This window comes from Planococcus citri, chromosome 2 (assembly GCF_950023065.1).
Source record: "Planococcus citri chromosome 2, ihPlaCitr1.1, whole genome shotgun sequence".
Taxonomy (NCBI): domain Eukaryota; kingdom Metazoa; phylum Arthropoda; class Insecta; order Hemiptera; family Pseudococcidae; genus Planococcus; species Planococcus citri.
Window position 1 is genome coordinate 20,578,701 of NC_088678.1, and position 20,641 is coordinate 20,599,341.

The following is a 20,641-nucleotide window of genomic DNA, read 5'->3' on the forward strand; positions in this document are numbered from 1 at the left end:
AAAAGCCAAAAACAAACAAAATTCAAAAGCTCGGTATCAAGTTTGGATCGATATGTATCGATACACTACTGATCTGATACGTATCGATAAATATCATGATATATCGGGTATCATCCCATCCCTGTCATCAATATGCCATATGGTTTTTTATTCACAGCGTTTGCTCTAATCGTGCAAACCTGCAAAACTAATTAAAGTTTTTGGAAATTTCCAATTTTAAAATTCGCTGGAGGTTTTGAATTTTGATTGCTCAAAACCATTTGAATTTTTTCTATTTTTCAAGCCTGATTTTTGATTTGTAGGAATTGAAAAAAAAAAATTTTGATGCACTTCAGAACTTGAAATTTTGGTTTGTGATGTTTATTATTTTGCATGCTTTTTCGGTCCGGCTTTGCCCGGTTTAAAAATTGTCATGCAAGTTAGGATACCCGTCTCATAAGACAAAAATTCTATTCTTAAAGACAGAGGTTGATTTTCTCTTGAAAAAAAGTAGGTACTTACTGTACAATTTTTAACAGTGAAAACTGAAAAATGTCTTCCATTTGAAACAAAACGAATGGTTTCAATTTTAATCGATTTATTAAAAATTACATACCGTAAATGCAAATATAAAAAAAAAAATAAAAAATAACGAAACGAACATTTGAGAAATAACAACATAAGAATTTCTGAAATTTACATACAAGGAGACTATAAAAATAAAATACAGGCGACTAAAAACAATTAGAACAGAACAGAAATTTTTTTCATTTTTATACATTTAAAAAGTGTTTGATATTCAATTTTAAACTTCCCACATTAATTAATCGAATAATAGGTACATTTTCAAGTTCCTCGAAATTCATTAATTAATATGTATTTCACATAGAAAAAGAAAAGACATTCAAACTGTTGGCAATTTCTTGAGGTTGGAATTCAATTCATCAATTGTTAACAACCTCGTTTTCGTTTAACCAATAGACCGACGAACTCCTTAGCTCCTTGAATATCACCGATGTTCCATTTCGACAAACTATTCAGATTGCTTTCAATTTCTAGAGGATCGAATTTGTCGACGAATAAATTTCCACATCTAATCAGCTCTACAATGAATTCTTTTGATCCGTTGAATTCTTCAATATCCAACTTAGATAAAGCATTTAAACTACTAGCGATGTCTATATAACTGAACTTGTCGACTGTTGAATGCCCTCGCCTTATTAAGCGAACAATAAATTCCCTAGCTCCTCGAAATTCATTGATATTCAACTTTGACAAGGCATTAAGACTATTGGCAATTTCTTGAGGTTGGAATTCGTCAACTGTTGAACAACCTCGTTCACTTAATAGATCAATGAATTCTCTAGTTCCGAAAAAATCGTCGATGTTCCATTTTGACAGACCATTCAGAGTACCTGCAATTTGCACGGGAGTAAATTCGTTGGCGAGTAAATTTCCGCATCTTATTAGCTCCATGATGAACTCTTTTGAGCCTTCGAATTCGTAAATACTCCATTTGGAAAAGGCATTTAAACTATTAGCGATATCCAGAGAATTGAACTTGTCGACTGTTGAATGTCCTCGCTTTATCAATCGAATGATGAATTTCTCAGCTTCTTCCAACGTATCGATTTTCAACTTAGATAACGCGTTTAAAGTGGCAGTAACACCTTGATGATTAAATTCACCAATTATAAGACTTCCACGTTTGATCAGATTCACGATAAATTCTTTCGATCCTTCGAACTCATCAATGTTCCATTTAGTAAGAGCGTTTAAACAATTTGAGGTATTTTGAGAATCGAACGAATCGATTGTTGAATTTCCACGTTTCACGAGCTGCACAATGAACTCCCTGCTTCCTTCGATTTCATCTATATTCCATTTAGACAATGCATTCAAACTGTTGGCAATATTCTGAGAATCGAATCGGCCCACTTTCAAGCTTCCTTCTTGTATCAACTTGACTATGAATTCTCTAGCTTCGGGTAATTCGTCGTTTATTTTCCATTTAGATAAAGCATTCAGACTCGTAGCTATACATAGAGGAATAGATTCACTGCTCGTTGAAATACCTCTTTTGAGTAACTGAATGATGAAATCTTTAGATCCTGGAAATTCGGTGATATTAAACTTCGAAAGGGCGTTTAAACAGTTTGAGATCTGCTGAGAGTCGAATTCAGAAACCATAGAGCTGCCTTGTTTTAATAACTGAGAGATGAATTCTGTGGCTCCAGGCAACTCGTCTATTGTCCACTTGGACACAGCGTTCAAGCTGCTGGCTATGTGTTGTGAATGAAATCCACCAGTTGTTGCGCTGCCTCGTTGAATTAAATTGGTGATGAACTCTTGGGATCCTTGAAACTCATCGATGTTCCATTTCGAAAGAGCGTTCAAGCTGTTGGCAATTTCTTGAGAATCGAATCCATCGATCGTGAACCTTCCTCGTTCAATTAGCTGATTGATGAATTTTCTAGCACCTTTGAAGTCATCGATGTTCCACTTGGAAAATGCGTTTAAAGCATTGGAAACTCCTTGCGAATTAAACATATTGACACTTAGATTTCCGCATTTGACTAACTCGACGATAAATTTCCGAGTTCCTTGTATTTCATCAATATTCCATTTCGAGACTGCGTTCAAACTATTGGAAATGTTTTGAGGATTGAATCCGTTAGCCGTAGCACTTCCACGTTTAACTAATAGAGATATGAATTCTTTGGCGCCTTGTAATTCATTGATATTCCATTTCGACAGAGCGTTCAAACAATTGGAAACTCCTTGACAGTTGAATTGATCGATAATCACATTTCCTCGTTTTATTAGTAGAACGATGAAGCTTCTGGCTTCTGGAAAATCATTAATGTTCCATTTAGATAAGGCGTTTAGACCATTGGCGATCTCTATGGAGTTGAATTTATTGGCGAGTGAAGTTCCTTTTACAAGTACTTGAGTCATAAACTCTCTAGATCCTTGTAATTCCTCGTTGTGCCATTTAGACATAGCTTTCAAGGTTTTCATGACTCCCATACAAACGTGTTTTTCATCTTCTATATTACGCTGCGTTGAAGCGGATTCACTGGCCACAATACAACCTTGTTTCATTAATTTAACGACGAACTCGCTAGCTCCTTCTAACTCATTCTTGTTCCATTTGGACAAAGCATTCAAGCAGTTGGTTACAGCCTGAGAATCGAACTGATCGACTGTTTTGTTACTAGGATCTAGTAAACTGTTTCCTTGATTGATTAGTTTAACGATGACAGACTTGAACAGCTGGACTTCGCTCACTTCTTTACCGTGCACTTGAACGGTAACGTTCCAGATATCTTTTCTAAATACATTCCATCCGCACAGCGCATTCAAGGTATTCGCGATCTGCCACGGTTTTAATTTATTAACAGATTGACGATTCGTGTCAAATAATTGATTCGCTTTTACTGCTATTTGAACAATCAGTACTTTGAAGTTTTCCTGATCTTTTTCATTCCATTTCTTATCAAAAACATGAAATCTTGATAGAGTATTCAAAGTACCGCAGACAATATTAGCATCGAGTTTGCCCAAAGAATCGTAACGCTTTGTCCATTCTTCAACCAGAGTGCTTATCTGATCCATTTGATCTCTGCTTGTGGAAGACAACTTTTTTGAATAATCGCTGTGTTTTTGATAAGTAGAAAATAGTTTTGTTTCGCTATTCGCGTGATTGCGTCGCGAGTGTTGAGAAAAATCGGGATGGATTGGAAAACTAAAAAATACTGGTTTTAAAATATCATTACGAGTATGAAGCAGCTGCTTTGAAGAATCACAATGATTTCGCGAGCTACTACCTTTTTGTACGTAAGAAATGTTTTTAGAAAAATCCACATAACTTTGTAAATTGGACACTGTTTTCGTGACTCTACCGCTATGGATTATATATAATTTCTTCGAGAGATGAGCACGTCCTCGTACGATAGAAAACATCTTGAAACTCGAGTGGTACAGCTGCTTTCAACGAAAAATTCCAACGAAGTACTGCTCAAAGATCAAAACTTTTAGAAACCCAGCGAGAAATTATTCCTGAAATAAATACATACAAAAGTTTTATAGTAATTCGTATTGGAAAACAGCCGCATTATTTTGACAAATTATGATTCAACATCGAGATGAAATATATTTACAAGTTTTCGGCATTACCTGATCAAAACAATTGAGGAGCGATATTCCAAAACGCCTGACGTTCATTTTAAAAAATTTCATTTTTAGTCTGGTAAATTGGCTATTTTAGGCGAATTTAAAACTTTTATTTGGATGGATTTATGATGTAGGAGTGTAGCTATACACTTCATCCACCATATACCGCTAAAAAAAATTCAATAAAAATGGACAAAATGCGTTTCGGAACACTTTTCATTTTTAAAAACGCAATTTGAAAAAAATGGACTAAGGGAGTTTTGGAATATTGCTCCTCAATTGATAATTCGTTAGAATCATATCAAACTAATCCATCACAAATTTCGAAAAAAAGTTTCCGCGAATTTTAAAGATAATTTCTTACTTTAATAAGCATTTACATTCGAAAGAGCATCTTCATCGAATTGTTTAAAGTCATTCTTGATGAAAACATACGAAATCGTAAAGTTATCCAACGAAAGAAATTATCATTCAGGAAACACATAGAATTTCAACTTCTGCGTTTTACACTGAAAATATCACATATCATTACGACATATTTGAGCAATAACATACAAATGAACATTTTTGAACCGAATACCACAAAACAAATACAAAAATTAACTTACAAACGTTACTTCGAACAATCTATTCAGTTGCTAAGATGCAAATTATTGAAGTTTGACTCGTTTGGAGGAAAAATACTCAACTCACCAGGTAAAATGTAAGATCATTGAATCCTACCAAGCTTCGAAAGTTTCACAATCAAAGCTGCATTAGTTTTTTTAATATCTGTCAACAGAAAATGAATGCCAACATTACTTACAATAAATATGCGAATCTTGAAGAAGATTCAAATTATAGTACAATGATCAATCGAGGAAAACTAAAGATCCGGTGTTTTAGTGAATGATCTTGCAAATACAAAAGAATCTCAAATTCAGGTTATTATCATTGGCAAGGTTATCTACGTAAAAATTATTTCATCATCCCACATCATGACAATTGAAAACTTTTGCCGAGAATGAATAATGTTAGTGTTAGAGTAAATCTGATCTCTTTAAATAATGGTTTTTGTTTTACTTACCTACGAATTATTTGTTAGAAATTAGTTCCTCTGTGATCGGATGGTGTTGACTATAGTATATACGGGTTGAACAACCTTGATGAATTTATAACCGAATCAAAGTTTGACGAGCTGGAATCGCTTCTTTACGAGAAGTCGAGAACTGAGTATTTCACGTAATGTTTATTACTACGTACCTTACATACGTACTGTACAATTTAATTTTCATAATTAAATCAGCTTCGACTCATTCATTCAAAATGAATTATTGTTATCTTTTTAAGTCAAACTACCGGGTGTCCAAGGTGTTGGTCCAACTCCAAGAATAAGGTATTTTGATTATTTGATGTTATCAAAAGGGAGAGAAAATTCCCTGCTTGAAAATTGGAAAATTCAGAAAATTGAAATTTGAATATTTGTCGCAATGAAACACGAGAGAATCTTTCATTTTGCATTAAAATAATAAAACAAATAACAACATAACTCAAAAGCACATTTTTTTCGATTGTTATTCAATTTTTCAATTTTAACTTGGGAAATTTTTTTTCCACTTTGCCTTATTACTTATCAATACGTATCAAATTTGTGGACACCCGGTTGCACCCGGTACGTGTTTTCCATTCGACAATTTTCTATCAGGTTTCAAAATTTGATTCACCAAATTAAATTGGAAACTCGAAATTCACTCTGAACTTTGATTTCAGCATGCTGAGTCAACTGGAGGTGCTTTCTGGGAGTTATTTTCTCTCACTTGAGAGCGAAGCAAGCGGGCATCTGAAGTTCTGAACTGAATCACAGTATACATTCCTGTCATTCTGTTTCTGTTGGACTTGGAAAAATTTGTCATCTTCGCCGTTTTCAGAATCCTGCTTCCGTGCTCCAAAATGATAAATTTAGTTACGTACCTATGATTTTTTTTTGTAATAGTGAATGTTCATTCCAATTTCCAATTCTGAAATTTGAATGTCTGCAGTGTGGCCGGTGTGTGTGTCAACTGTCAACTACTCATGATATGTAATTTTTTCTTTTGAAGAAAGCAAAGGTCTGACTGAGGTCAATTGTCAAAAAAGGCTTCATGGCCGAGGGGAATTCGGCAACTTTCCAAGATTTCGGTGAACAATCGAGGGAAAAGGTGCTATTTGGGGACGCCGGGCCGGAAGACTGCCGGACCCTGCTACTTACCTGCTGGAAACAGTGATGGAAAAACTTTTACATTTCAGTTCTAGTTCTAAGTTCTTATTCAAGTAAAATACAAAAAAAAAAAAAAATTAAGAAATGAAAAAAATAGAAAAAAAACAGAAAAAATTGGAAGTCTAAATTTATTGCTTTTAAAACTTTTTTTAAAAGAGGAAATCCTCTTGAAAATCTCAAAACAGTACTCCAAAGCAAGTTATTTTTCAAATGAACTAGTATAAAAAAATTGAATGGACATCCATTCATTTCAAGTAAATATGCTATATTTTTTTTACGTTTTTGGGTGGAAGTCCTATTCGAGAATTCCACCCTTTAATTACGCGGACTTCCACCCTTTTTTTGGAGCACCTTGATTGAAACTTCGGCAATGAGCAAGACTTTAGACTTTAGACAATCACTCACAAAAAATGATATATTTTTCAAATTTTTGTCAAAAAATGAGACTATACTTCTCAATGTTTTGGCAATTTTTGACATTTTTAGTTGTAACAGCGAATTTATGCAACAATTTGGTAAAACGATAATAATTTTTGTCATTTTTAAACAAAAAGCACAAAATTGCTGGCAAAAATGTAATGCTTTTTAGCAATTTTTGTCGAAAAAGTGATATTTTTTGCAACTTTTTGGTAAAAAAAGATAATTATGTAGGTATATTTTTTTAAAGATAATGTTGTCAAAATGCCAGATGAGGCGAGGTTTTTTTTGACAATTTTTGGCAGCAAAGCTAGACTTTTGGCCAATTTTTGGGGGAAAAAATGTAATTTTATACTTAATAATCGACATTTAAAAAAAGTAAAGTACCTAAATTATTTATTCTCTATTTCATTTAAAAGCTCTTTACGTAAAATACGAGTACATTCGTGCAACTGCGGAAGCAGTTTATTCAAACTTAGTAACTTACCTACATCAATTAGCTGCCGAACTGAGAAAAAATCAGCAAAAAAAAATCAAGAATTATTTATTGAATTTATGAATAACACAAGGATCATATGATTCATAAATCTTACCTAACGATCTCTTATAATCTTGCATTTGAATCTATTTGCAGTCCACGGTGGAATTGCCTATACTTACCTAATACCTTAGTAAACTTTTTCACAAACTTTCTTCGTTTCAATAAAATTGAAAACACGAAAATATCGATAAATGAATGATTCGGTAAAGCGAGAATGAAATCGAGAATTTAATTTCCGTTTTAGACGTTTAGATTTTTAGAATATTATTCGTAAATCGTACGGTCTACATAGGTACTTAATAATTATCGTAAAATACCCAACGAATCAATAATCAACACGAAGATAATGATTAAAACTTGAATTAGATTCCACCTGGCAGAATTGGAATATTTCCTATAGTAGATTTCTCAAATTTGACACACCTCATTATAAAAACAATATCAACGTTGAAACAAGGAATATATCATTTTCTCAAACACAACTATTTAGTTAAATCATCCTTCTTATAAATGCTGAGCTCCGGTGTGTAATCATCGTCGTGGTAAGGAATATCCGAAGCATGATGGCCTACTTGTTACAACTCTATATTATGTGTACTTTGGTCGCGGTCGTCGAAGACTTCGCGAGTTTTTGTATTATGTTTTAGAAATAGAGATTTCAGTTTCATTTAATTGATGTGTTCACGAAAAATCTTATTTTTAGTAGTCTTATATACTTACCTATTTTTATCCTCAACCTCAAGTCAGAATTTATAATTGTATGCTTATGAAGTGTAAAAATTTGAATTTATTATTGAACGATTTCCAAAATTTAAAATTTTTCTTCTTTATGCTTGTTTCTTACGTATTATTTTTATATCTACTTATTTCGTTGTTTCGGATTTTTATCGATGGTTATTTGCACTGTATGAGTTGGTGACACAATACGCCATTATTTTCAAAATTCAAATTACTTGACTTGATCATAATTTCTGTCTCATAAAACTTCCATATTTATCCTTTTCCGTAAGGTTTCATCACTGAAATTAGTAGTGTCTAATTTGGGCTTAAGGGGTTCAAAAATACCTGCGTAGAAATATTTCAATACTTACTGAGATGAATTTTTTGCCTAGTTTAAAAATTGTCATGCAAGTTAGGATACCGTTTCATAAGACAAAAAATTTATTCTCAAAGATCGAGGTTGATTTTCATTTGTAATAAATTATAGGTAAGTAACCCTACAATTTTCAACAGTGAAAAATTTCTTCCACTTGAAACAAAATGAATGGTTCCTATTTTTATCTCGATTTATTGAAAATTATTTACTTATGGTAAATATACATTTATACAAATAAACGATAAAGAAAAAAAAAACAACGAAACAAACATTTGAAAAATAACAAGATACGAAGTTCTGAAATTTACATACTTACAAGTAGTACACTAGCTATGAAAATAAAACACAGGCGATTAAAAATAATTCGAACAGAAAAGAAAAATCCTTCAACCCTCCCACGTTCAAATAATTCAATCGAATAGATTCTCCAGTTCCCCGAAATTCATGAACATTTCAATTAGACAAGACATTCAAACTGTTGGCGATTTCTTGAGGTTGGAATTCATCAATTGTTAACAACCTCGTTTTCGTTTAACCAATAGACCGACGAACTCCTTAGCTCCTTGAATATCACCGATGTTCCATTTCGATAGACTATTCAGATTGATTGAGATTTGTAGAGGATCGAATTCGTCGACGAGTAAATTTCCACATCTAATCAGCTCCACAATGAACTCTTTTGATCCTTTGAATTTGTCAGTATTCCATTTAGATAAAGCATTTAAACTAATAGCGATGCTATGAGAATCAAACTTGTCGACTGTTGAATGCCCCCTCTTTATTAATCGAACAATAAATTCTCTAGCTCCTCGAAATTCATTAATATTCCATTTAGACAATGCATTCAGACTGTTGGCGATTTGTTGAGGTTGGAATTCGTCAACTGTTGAACAACCTCGTTCACTTAATAGATCAATGAACACTCTAGCACCTTGAAAATCACCGATGTTCCATTTCGACAAACCATTCAGGCTGCCTGCAATTTCCACAGGATCGAATTCGTCGACGAGTTCATTCCCGTATCTTATTAGCTCCATGATGAATTCTTTTGATCCTTCGAATTCATTGATATTCCATTTAGATAAGGCATTTAAACTATTAGCAACGCTTTGAGAATTGAACTTGTCGACTGTTGAATGCCCTCGCTTTATTAATCGAACAATAAATTCGTCAATTCCTCGAAATTCATTAATATTCAACTTCGACAATGCATTCAGACTGATGGAAATTTCTTGAGGTTGGAATTCGTCAACTGTTGAACAACCTCGTTCACTTAATAGATCAATGAACACTCTAGCATCTTGAAAATCACCGATGTTCCATTTTGACAGACCATTCAGGCTGCCTGCAATTTCCACAGGATCGAATTCGTCGACGAGTAAATTTCCACGTCTTATCAACTTCACAATGAATTCTTCAGATCCTTCGAATTGGAAGATGTTCCATTTAGAAAGAGCGTTTAAACAATTCGAGGTATTTTGAGAATCGAACGAATCGATTGTTGAATTTCCACGTTTCACGAGCTGCACAATAAACTCCTTACTTACTTCGAATTCGTCTATACTCCATTTAGACAATGCATTCAAACTGTTGGCAATATTCTGAGAACTGAATCTACCCACTGTCGTGCTTCCTCGTTGTATCAACTTGACTATGAATTCCCTAGCTCCGGGTAGATCGTCAATTTCCCATTTAGATAGAGCATTCAGACTCACAGCTATTTGTAGAGGTTTAAATTCACCGCTCGTTGTGATACCTCTTTTGAGTAACTGAATAATAAAAACTCTAGATCCTAGAAACTCATTGAGATCCCACTTTGAGAGAGCGTTTAAACAATTTGAGATCTCTTGAGAGTTGAATTCAAAAGCTATAGAGCTTCCTTGTTTCAATAACTGAACAATGAATTCTGTAGTTCCAGGCAACTCGTTTATTTTCCACTTCGACAGAGCGTTCATGCTGATGGATACCTCTTGAGAATGAAATCCACCTGTTGTTGCGCTGCCTCGTTGAACTAAACTGGTGATAAACTCTTCGGATCTTTGAAACTCTTCGATATTCCATTTTGAAAGTGCGTTCAAACTGTTGGCAATGTTTTGAGAATTGAATCCATCAATCGTAGAAATTCCTCGTTTGATTAGCTGATCGGTGAATTTTCTAGCACCTTCGAAGTCGTCGATGTTCCATTTCGAAAAGGCGTTTAAAGCATTGGAAACTCCTTGCGAATTAAACATATTGACACTTAGATTTCCGCATTTGACCAACTCGACGATAAATTTTCGAGTCCCTCCTATTTCATCGGTACTCCATTTAGAAACAGCGTTCAAACTATTGGAAATGCTTTGAGGATTGAATCCTTTAGCTGTAGCACTTCCGCGTTTCACTAATTGAGATATGAACTCTTTGGAGCCTTGTAATTCGTTGACATTCCATTTACACAGAGCGTTCAAACAATTGGAAATTCCATGACAGCTGAATTGATCAATAACCGCATTTCCTCGTTTGATCAGCAGAACAATGAACCCTCTGGCTTCTTGAAAATCATTAATGTTCCATTTAGATAATGTGTTTAGACTGCTGGCGATTTCCATAGCATTGAATTTTTCAGCGAGTGAAGTTCCTTTCACAAGTACTTGAGAAACAAACTCTCTAGATCCTTGTAATTCCTCGTTGTGCCAGTTAGACATAGCTTTCAAGGTTTTCGCGACTCCCATACAAATGTATTTTTCATCTTCCATATTATGCTGCGTAGAAGCGAATCCACTAGCCGCCGTACGACCTTGTTTCTTTAATAGAACAATGAACTCGCTGGAGCCTTCCAACTCGTTCTTGCGCCATTTGTACAAAGCATTCAAGCTGTTGGCTATAGCCTGAAAATCGAACTGATCGACTGTTCTGTTTCCTCGATGGATTAGTTTAACGATGACAGATTCGAACAACTGGACTTCGGGTACTTCTTTACCGCGCACTTGAACGGTACCGTTCCAGATATCTTTTCTAAATACATTCAAATCTGACAGCGCATTCAAGGTATTCGCGATTTGCCACGGTTTTAATGGATAAATGTATTGACGATTCGTGTCGAATAATTGATTTGCCTTTACTACTATTCTAACAATTAGTAGTTTGAAGTTTTTTTGATCGTTCTTATTCCATTTCTTATCAAAAATATGAAATCTTGACACAGTACTCAAAATACTGCAGACAGTATAGGCATTGGGTTCGCCCAGAGAATCGTAACGCTTCATCCATTCTTCAACCAGAGTGCTTATCAGATCCATCTCATCTGTGCTCGTGGAAGACAACTTTTTAGAAAAATCGCTGTGTGTTTGACAAGTAGAAAATAATTTCATTTCGCTATTTGCATGATTGTGACGCGATTTTTGAAAAAAATCAGGGCGGGTTGGAAAACTGAATGATACTGGTTTTAAAATATCATTACGAGTATGAAGCATCTGCTTTGAAGCATCAGAATGGTCTCGCTTTTGCACGTAAGAAACATTTTTAGTAGAAAACTGAAGGCAACTTCGTAAATTGGGCAGGGTTTTCGTGACTCTACCGCCATAGATTAAATTTAATTTTTTCGACAGATGAGTACGACCTCGAAAGATGGAAAACATGGTGAAACTCGAATGATTTCAGCAAAAAAATTCGGCGAAATCCTGCTTGAAGATTAGAACTTTGCGAAACGCTGTGTGAAATTATTCCTGAAACAGAACGATAGATATTTTATTGTAATTCGTATTGAAATTCGAAAAAACGAAAAATTTAAGATTTTCAAAAATTAATGTTTCAACATCGGGATGAAATATTTACAAGTTTTTGGTATTACTCCATTAATTCAAAACAATTGATAATTCATTTAGAATCATTTCTATCAAACTAATCCATCTCAAATTTCGAAATAATATTCAATTTTTTACTTTATTGAGTTATTTACATCCGAGATAGCATCTTCATCGAACTGTTTAAACCCATTCTTGAAAACATAAAATACGAAATCGTAACGGAATCCAACGAAAGAAATTATTCAACTTCTGCGATTTAAACTGAAAATATCACAAATCATTACCATCTTGAGCAATAGCACGCAATTGAATATTTCGAACAGAATGTCATGAAACAAATACTTAATGAATACTCAAAATACAAAAATGAACTCACAAACGTTATTTCGAACAACATTCAGTTGCTAAGATGCAAATTATTGAAGTTTGACTCGTTGGGAGGAAAAAAACTTCACTCGTCGGGTAAAATGCAAGATCATTGAATCCTACCAAGCTTCGAAAGTTTCACTTCAAAGCTGCATTAGTTTAGTTAATATCTGTCAACAGAAAATGAATGCCAACATTACTCACACAATAAATATGCGAATCTTGAAGAAGATTCAAATTTTAGTACAATGATCATTGATCAATCGAAGAAAACTAAAGATCCGGCATTTCAATGAATGATGTTGCAAATACTAAAGAATCTCAAAATCAGTCTATTATTATTGGCAAGGTTATCCTACACAAAAATTATTTCATCCCGACAATTGAAAACTTTTGCTGAGAATGAAATGTTTGAGTAAATCTAATCTTCTTAAATAATGGTTTTCGTTGTACTTACGAATTATTTGTTAGAAATTAGTTCCTCTGTGATTGGATTCAATTGAAAATTGGTACTATAGTCTATACCGGTAAGTATGGTATGAACAACCTTCACGAATTTATAACCGAATTAAATTGATGACCTGGAATCTCTTCTCTATGAGAATTGAGTATTTCAGGTAAAATGTTCATTCATTCACTTACGTGTAGGTGTAACAAACAATTGGACAGAATTTTAGAACTACGAACTGCACAATTTAATTTTTATAATTAAAATCAGCTTTGACGACGACTTCGACTCATTCATTCAAAAAAAAATTATTCAAAAATAAATTGCTATCACTTATCAGTTCAAGTTCAAACTACCGGGTGTTCACGAAGGGATTTTGATGTTATCGAAAGGGAGAGAAAATTCCCTGCTTGAAAATTGAATTAGATTGAATAATCACTTGAAAAATTAAATTGGCGATTGACAAAAATAATTGTTTCGGCATTGACAAAGTTAAACTTGAACTTTAAAGTAATAGTTGATAGTTCTGTTCTTTTCGCACTACGAGCTACGATGTCGACGTCTACGACACGCTCGAATTCGATGGTAATTTTCAATATCTAGCCATGGCAACCGTGCAATCGTTATGACGTCAGACGTCTGCTTTGTCGATAAGAAAGCTGAACTTTGAGTTATCAGTCAGTTTCAAAATCAAAATTACGTGTAGTTGGATAGTGTTTATACGTTAATTAATTCGAATTATTGGCTTGTATATTGTGTAAATATTAAAATTTCCTAAAATGTTCAGAGCGTTGAATGTCGTTAGCAAATTACAGACCAAATGTATCGTTTGTAATCCTAATTTTGAAACACAATTAAGGTGAGTATCTTCTACCAACAAAGATAACACTTCTAGTTCTAACTCAATGTGTTTCTCTAAAATTCACAAACGTGTTACAGACTGATCACAAATTCAGCCATAAGATTAGCAGATAAGAAAGAAGCTAAATTAGAGAAAGCTGCGCCCAAAGAATCCCAATCATTCGCTTTGAACCTATTCAAAGGAACGTTACAAGGTTCCCAAGTATTCCCTTATCCTGAAGTATTAAACGAAGAGCAAACTGAAACCATTAAAGCTCTGTTGGATCCCTTGTCCAGGTTTTTCAACGTAAGTGTTCGTATATTCGTAATAAAGGCAGCTGCGTTCCTTTCAGTCACGAAGAACAATACGATTGTTTACCTACGTAAACATCCGCTCGTTACGTCTTACGTAGATCGTCCTTGACATAGGAATCTTCTTTACGTAGATCGAAAATATATACTAAAATTAGGCCTTTTTTCTCTCATCTAGGAAGTAAACAACCCAGCCAAAAATGAAGAACTCGAAGCTGTCGAGCCGGCTACATTGGAGCAAATGTGGGAAATGGGTTTGTTCGCTTTGCAAGTACCAACTGAACTCGGTGGCCTCGGCTTGAATAATACACAATACGCAAGACTCGTAGAACTCGTCGGGTCAGATCTTGGCGTCGCTATATCATTGGGAGCACATCAGTCTATAGGATTCAAGGTACTACGTAAATTTAGACTAGAATTATTTTGTCATTTCTACATGAACGTACGTGTCGTTCACGATGCCAATACCACATATGCTATTTTTATTTACAATAATTTCTAATTTGACGAATAATTAAACCGAACGTAATCGTTGTCAGCTGGGCAAGGGTTACACGACACAACGATCACGTTAGCTAAATTCCTATCGTGTCACTCGTCACTCAACTTACGGTTTATTTTACAGGGTATCCTATTGTTTGGAACTCCAGAACAAAAGGCTAAATATCTACCTAGAGTTTCTACCGGAAAAGAATTTGCTGCTTTTTGTTTAACTGAACCATCGTCAGGAAGTGATGCTGGTTCTATCAAGTAAGTTACCACGTTGAAAAATTCAGTAAAATTTTACTCTATTTTTCAAAGAATATTGATAAAGCCTTATCGTAGGTCTAAATGTTGAATAGGTCATTATGTTTGGTTTTACTACAGGTGAACCCACGTTGTGAAATTTTTGAACTCTAGGAGTTATGTACATACTTCCTGTTGTTAGCTGTACCCATGAGTCAATTTTTTCGATTTATTGCTCAGATTAGATCAAATTTGTGAATTTTTAAAGCTAATTTTTGCAGTCGAAGGTCGAATGTTAACGACTTGTCATTACGTTAACACTTGTTGAAGTTGAAGTTTTTATCGATGATAATATATAGTCTGTTCATTTACCTCGCCAGCTATCTCGATAACGATACGTTCAATCACCTATTAGAGTTTTAACGAAAAATATTGCATTAAAATACATATACTTAATCACAATCAGAAAATTCAAATTAGAAAATTTTAAATATTCATCAACTTGAATTGCGTTTTTTACATACTTAGCTTATTATTTTTCTTATTTTTACAGAACACGAGCTGTTTTATCGCCGGACGGTAAACACTTCATATTAAACGGTAGTAAAATCTGGATCAGTAACGGAGGACTGGCCGAAGTAATGACAGTATTCGCCCAAACTCCCGTCAAGGATGAAAATGGTAACGATCAACGTTCATTTGCAGTTTTCATGTGTTGCTAATTTTTAAAAAAAATAATTATGTTGTTTTTACTTTTTTTCTTTCAATTTAGGAAATGAAAAAGATAAAGTTACAGCATTCATAGTTGAACGTAAATTCGGAGGCGTGACCAATGGACCCCCTGAGAAAAAAATGGGTATCAAAGCCTCCAATACGACCGAAGTATATTATGAAGATGTCAAAGTACCCGTTGAAAATGTTCTAGGTGGAGTAGGACAAGGTTTCAAAGTAGGTACGGAGAATTTCATAATCCCGTCATCTCTTTGGACAAATCAGTCATGTTTTGGGTTCAGGTCCTCCAATTTTGCTCTTTTTTTTTTTGTAAGTTCCTTATTTTACTGAGAACGAAAGAAAATCGTTAACATCGCAAGGCTCTTACTCGATTTGAATGAAAAGAGAAAAAATACAACGGAACTTCGATAGGTAACTCGAAACTTAAAAACTTGCCAAAAAGCCTCGTCTTTCTGCTATAATAATTGTCAAAATATTATGTTTTGCTAAAAATTTCAAAAAAGTCACCCTTTTTACCGAAAAGTTGCAAAAAAATTTCACTTTTTCTCGACAAACATTGCAAAAAAATATCACAATTTTGCCAAATTGCCAAAAAGTCTTGCTTTTCGCCAAAAATGAACAAAATATAGATTTCTAAAAATGCCACAAATTGCCAAAAGTTTCGCTTTTTTGCCAAATATTACTGAAAAAATTGTCTCGTTTTTGACAAATATTCCAAGAATTTTTCGAAATTCTCACTTTTTTGCAAAAAAAAAAAAAATGCCAAGAAAGCTTTGCCTTTTTAATTGAAACTGTTTCTTTCTAAAATTTGTATTGTTTCGTTTTTTTACACTTTCAATTGAAATGTTGTTTTTGTTTTGTTATTTTTTCCACGTTATTTATTCAATTTTCACATTTTGTAAGTTTTTCGTTTACTAACGTTACTTTCTTTTGAAAAAAATTGAGTACGGGCTCTGCCATTGGATCCTAGCTTTATTTGAGTTAGGTGAGTGGGAAAGAGGGTTTTTTCAGGCAGTTTTGAAATTTCTCGACCTTTGTAGATCCCAAATTGCTCGAGATTGCTGCATTTTGCAGAAAATCTGCTTTCAGCCTTTTTAACATAATTGAAAGTGATCCAAAAATATTTCCCAAAAATTTAAAAAGTTCCAAGTCGAGCTGTTTTTGAAAACTCATTTTTAAAAAGCTTGCCAAATTTCACACCTGTACTTTGAAAATTCCGAAAAAAATCCAGAAAATGTACATTTTTATAATGTTTACAACTGTGTGCTTTTCGTGATAGGATTCTCAAAACGTGGAGGGGGGGGGGTAAAAGCCCCAAAATTTAGGTCAAAATGAAAAAAAAAAAACAACAAATATTGTATGACATATCGTTTTATACGTTTTGGAGGGTGCTAAGTACGAATATCGACGCATTTTCTTGATTCGACCTCTCCAATGCCCTCATTGCCCCCTCTCCCATCTAAAAATTGGAAAAATCTTGTGTCATAGGATACATTAATTTTTCAAATGAACTGATCACGATGACAACATCCTTTTTGTGATCTGTTTTTTTTTTTTTTTGAAGAATGAAATTTTTGAAGGAGTATGGAGAGGGGAAGATTCTGTAGTCATACATAAAATTTCAGCGGAATTGGTCTACTAAAATACGTTATACAGCGATTTTCCTCATTTTTAGCATGGAAAATTCAAATATTTTTGGTCTAAAGAGGATTATATGGGACGAATTTAGCTCAGTTTTGGTATGCGAGTATGTTGGAACCTCAGGAACAAAATATTCCAAAAATGAGCCTCATCTGCCCCATATACTAATCTACAGAGCGAAAAAATTAATTCTTTCAACGTGATCAGTACATCGCTGAGAACATCAGAAACCGATTGATTTCAGATATTTTTTGATTTCAGGTAATTTTGGTGGTGGGGGCGTTGGAGGGGGCGAATCAAAAAAATGAGCTGATATTCGTATTCAGCGCTCTCGAGAACCTAGTAAACCATATGTCGCACGATTTTTTAGATTTTCAAGAAATTCGGGGAGGGGGGGTTGGAGGGGTCGAATTTGAAAAAAAAATAGTTTATATTCGCATTCAGCGCTTCCAAAAACCTAATCAACCATAATTTTCAGGAAATTATGACGAAAAATCTCAACTACCTTAAAAGCACCCCCCCCCCCTCATGTCCAAAGTTGTGTTATGAGGCCAATAATGATCCCTGTTTCTCAACTGTAAGGAATTTACAAAAAAAAAAAAAAAAAATTGTCAACAAAATCAGATGTTCTGTACTCAAATCGTGACTAATATGATATGGAGTAATCCTTAATTAAATTTTTATTTTTGATTTCAGGTCGCTATGAACATCTTGAACAACGGTAGATTCGGTATGGCTGCGGGATTAGCGGGTACGATGAGAGTCGTTACGAAGAAAGCTGTCGAACACGCCAATACGAGAAAACAATTCGGTAAAATAATCAACGAATTCGGTGCCATTCAAGAAAAATTAGCCCGAATGGCGATGGTACATTACGTCACGGAAAGTTTAGCTTTTATGGTCAGCGGTAACATGGACGCTGGATCGAGCGATTACCATATCGAAGCTGCCATTTCAAAAGTAAATAACTTCGGTCATGTGCTTTTTTAGGTCATTCTATGTTGATTCGATCTAGGTTTAGTTGGATTTGATGATTAGCGTCTAAAATTTAATCTGATGAGATCTGCTCGGATCAAATTGGATTCAGAAAAAATGTCCAAATCCGAATTGATTTGATCACATCGTTGTTTGATTTCAAAATTGCATTTTTTTTCGACCGAATTGATATGGAATAACTCAAAATTGAACTAAAACTTGTAAATTACCTTCTTAGGTTAGGAACAAAAATAAATGGTAGAAAAAAAATCTTCTAATATCTATTACGTTTTTCTTCTCTCGCAGGTATTCGCCTCCGAAGCCGCCTGGTTCGTAACCGACGAAGGTATCCAAATCTTGGGCGGTATGGGTTTCATGAAAGACTGCGGTTTGGAGAAAATCATGCGTGATTTGAGAATATTCAGAATCTTCGAAGGCACAAACGATATCTTAAGACTGTTCATCGCCCTGACTGGTATTCAATACGCTGGCGGCCATTTGAAAGAATTACAAAGAGCTTTCAAAAACCCAGCCGCTAATTTAAGCTTGATTCTCGGCGAAGTGAGCAAACGAGCTGTACGAACCGTTGGCTTAGATTCCGGTCCTCAAACCGCCCATCTCGTTCATAGCAAATTGAGCCCCGAAGCTGCTTTATTATCCAAAGTAACGTTTCGACTTCATCTCTAACTAAGATTATTTCTAAGTATATATTTTCTGATTTATTTATTAAAGAACGATTCGATCGTGTGCTTTACAGATGATCGTCGATTTCGGCCAAACCGTCGAAAAAGTATTAATAAAATATGGCAAATCCATCATCGACGAACAATTCATCCTGAATAGAATCGCAAACGCTACCATTGATACGTATACAACTGCGGTAGTCCTTTCTCGAGTTAGCAAATCTCTCAAACAAAACTTACCTTCTGCCGATCACGAATTACTGATCGCTCAATTATGGACTTACGAGGTACGAGTATAAATGTTTAAAATTACATTACAGATTTTGGTCTCGTGAAGTGATTTTAATCAATGATTCTGTTTTTTAGGCTGCCGAAAGAGTAGAACAAAACTTGGCCGCTGCCTTGAGTTCCGAGAAAAAGGATAGTTTCAAAAAGCTCGGCCTTTTGTCCAAAAATGTTACCCAGAATGAAGGTATCGTGCAACTTAACCCGTTGAATTACTAAATAAAAATGTAAACGAAAGTGATATTTTTTCTACCTGTGTTTCAATTCATCTTCCATTATTTAATTGAGTTTTTATATTTTATCTCGTGTATTATCGTTATTATTTAAGTAGTGGTTTTTTTCTTTCTCTCCCTGTTCAAAAAACTGTCTCATGGTGTAATATGGTGTTCTAAGTACGAATGTTTTAAAGTATATCAAAATAGATTTTTTTTTATTTTGTATTTTTTTTTTGTGTAATAATTTTTATGGTTTTTGGAAAATGGCAATTTTGAACGATTTTTGTGAAAATTGATCATTTTTCTGAATTTCAAACATATTGAGAATATGAAAAAAAAAATTGCATATTTATAATGAATTCCAGCATTTATTTTCTGAAAAATATCGACTTGGACGGAATTATGAAAAATTAATTTTGCATCGAATTCAAACAATGGCGATGATTTTCACTTTGACCTCAAAATTGAAATTTTAGATTCTAATCTATTGAAATTTGAATTATTCAAAGTAGATGAAGATTTCTGGCCAACTTCGAAAAAATTAAAATTTTGTGCCCCCCCCCCCCCCCCATTGAATAAAATTTCACGAAAAACGAGTCGCATAACACATCACACGTCAAATTTTGAAATCGTGTCACTACAATTTTGAGTGAAAAATTGACTGTTTTTGAATTATTCGAAAGTGACCTTATGACCTATCAAAAAGGGTTAAAATTTCGTGAGAAATTCGAATAATTCAACGAAAATTATTTTCGGTCAATTTTGAGCCAAAAATTTGACTTATGATTTTCGGAATGTTTTAAAAAGTGTTTCTATCAGAATTTTTTCGAACATTTTTGAAAAATTGAAGTGGTCTGATTTTTAGAATAATTATGAAACTAATAACTACAAAGAACAAAATTCAGGGTTAAAAATTCTTCAAAAGAGCTAAAAAAATGATGCTGAAATTTTTGATTCTATGTTTTAAATTTTAGCCCATTTCGATACATCGCGTCGGATGACTACTTTTCAAAATACCAAAAATCATGACTATTTTTAGCTCAAAATTTTTCGAAAATATTCCATACATATTGTTATTAGCATACATGAATTTCTCGCAAAATTTTAACCCTTTTTAAAAAAACATTTGAATTTTTTGAAAAATTGGTAAGTCGAATGACAACTTTTTCAAACATTCCAAAAAAAAAT

The 20,641-nt window shown here is 34.0% G+C and overlaps 3 protein-coding genes and 1 long non-coding RNA gene across 8 annotated transcripts; 2 read left to right on the forward strand and 2 right to left on the reverse strand.

Annotated features, from left to right (window-relative positions):
• Positions 1-556: 556 nt before the first annotated feature.
• Positions 557-5,514, reverse strand: LOC135834940 (uncharacterized). Its single transcript, XM_065348935.1, has 4 exons — positions 5,222-5,514; positions 4,764-4,926; positions 4,520-4,664; positions 557-4,041 (listed from the first exon to the last, which is right to left on the reverse strand). Exon 4 carries the CDS (start codon positions 3,943-3,945, stop codon positions 931-933), a length of 3,015 nt encoding a protein of 1,004 aa, XP_065205007.1. The 5' UTR covers positions 3,946-4,041; positions 4,520-4,664; positions 4,764-4,926; positions 5,222-5,514; the 3' UTR covers positions 557-930.
• On the forward strand, positions 5,256-8,021 carry LOC135834941 (uncharacterized). Its single transcript, XR_010556797.1, has 2 exons — positions 5,256-5,376; positions 5,905-8,021. It is a non-coding gene; the product is annotated as an uncharacterized LOC135834941 (long non-coding RNA).
• Positions 8,022-8,617: 596 nt separating this feature from the next.
• Positions 8,618-13,407, reverse strand: LOC135834942 (uncharacterized). 5 transcript variants are annotated; one of them, XM_065348937.1, is made up of 5 exons: positions 13,239-13,407; positions 13,054-13,143; positions 12,607-12,766; positions 12,366-12,491; positions 8,618-12,149 (listed from the first exon to the last, which is right to left on the reverse strand). In XM_065348937.1, the coding sequence occupies exon 5, from the start codon at positions 12,060-12,062 to the stop codon at positions 8,958-8,960; it is 3,105 nt and encodes a 1,034-aa protein (XP_065205009.1). In that variant the 5' UTR covers positions 12,063-12,149; positions 12,366-12,491; positions 12,607-12,766; positions 13,054-13,143; positions 13,239-13,407; the 3' UTR covers positions 8,618-8,957. The 5 variants fall into 5 exon arrangements, with proteins under 5 accessions (XP_065205009.1, XP_065205012.1, XP_065205011.1 ...); XM_065348940.1 differs by lacking the exon at positions 13,054-13,143; XM_065348939.1 differs by having other exon boundaries at positions 12,383-12,491; positions 13,054-13,407.
• Positions 13,408-13,706: 299 nt separating this feature from the next.
• Positions 13,707-19,678, forward strand: LOC135834943 (very long-chain specific acyl-CoA dehydrogenase, mitochondrial-like). Its single transcript, XM_065348942.1, has 10 exons — positions 13,707-13,903; positions 13,984-14,191; positions 14,375-14,590; positions 14,822-14,946; positions 15,476-15,603; positions 15,695-15,870; positions 17,992-18,255; positions 18,577-18,933; positions 19,028-19,240; positions 19,320-19,678. The coding sequence occupies exons 1-10, from the start codon at positions 13,824-13,826 to the stop codon at positions 19,455-19,457; spliced, it is 1,905 nt and encodes a 634-aa protein (XP_065205014.1). The 5' UTR covers positions 13,707-13,823; the 3' UTR covers positions 19,458-19,678.
• Positions 19,679-20,641: the final 963 nt, after the last annotated feature.

Excerpts from the sequence above, each read along its gene's own strand:
- LOC135834940 (XM_065348935.1), bottom strand. The coding sequence starts at position 3,945 with ATGTTTTCTATCGTACGAGGACGTGCTCATCTCTCGAAGAAATTATAT.
- LOC135834942 (XM_065348940.1), bottom strand. The coding sequence starts at position 12,062 with ATGTTTTCCATCTTTCGAGGTCGTACTCATCTGTCGAAAAAATTAAAT.
- LOC135834943 (XM_065348942.1), top strand. The coding sequence starts at position 13,824 with ATGTTCAGAGCGTTGAATGTCGTTAGCAAATTACAGACCAAATGTATC. Across the intron at positions 15,871-17,991 it reads GAGTAGGACAAGGTTTCAAA|GTCGCTATGAACATCTTGAA; the intron begins GTAGGTACGGAG and ends TTTTGATTTCAG. Across the intron at positions 18,934-19,027 it reads AAGCTGCTTTATTATCCAAA|ATGATCGTCGATTTCGGCCA; the intron begins GTAACGTTTCGA and ends TGTGCTTTACAG.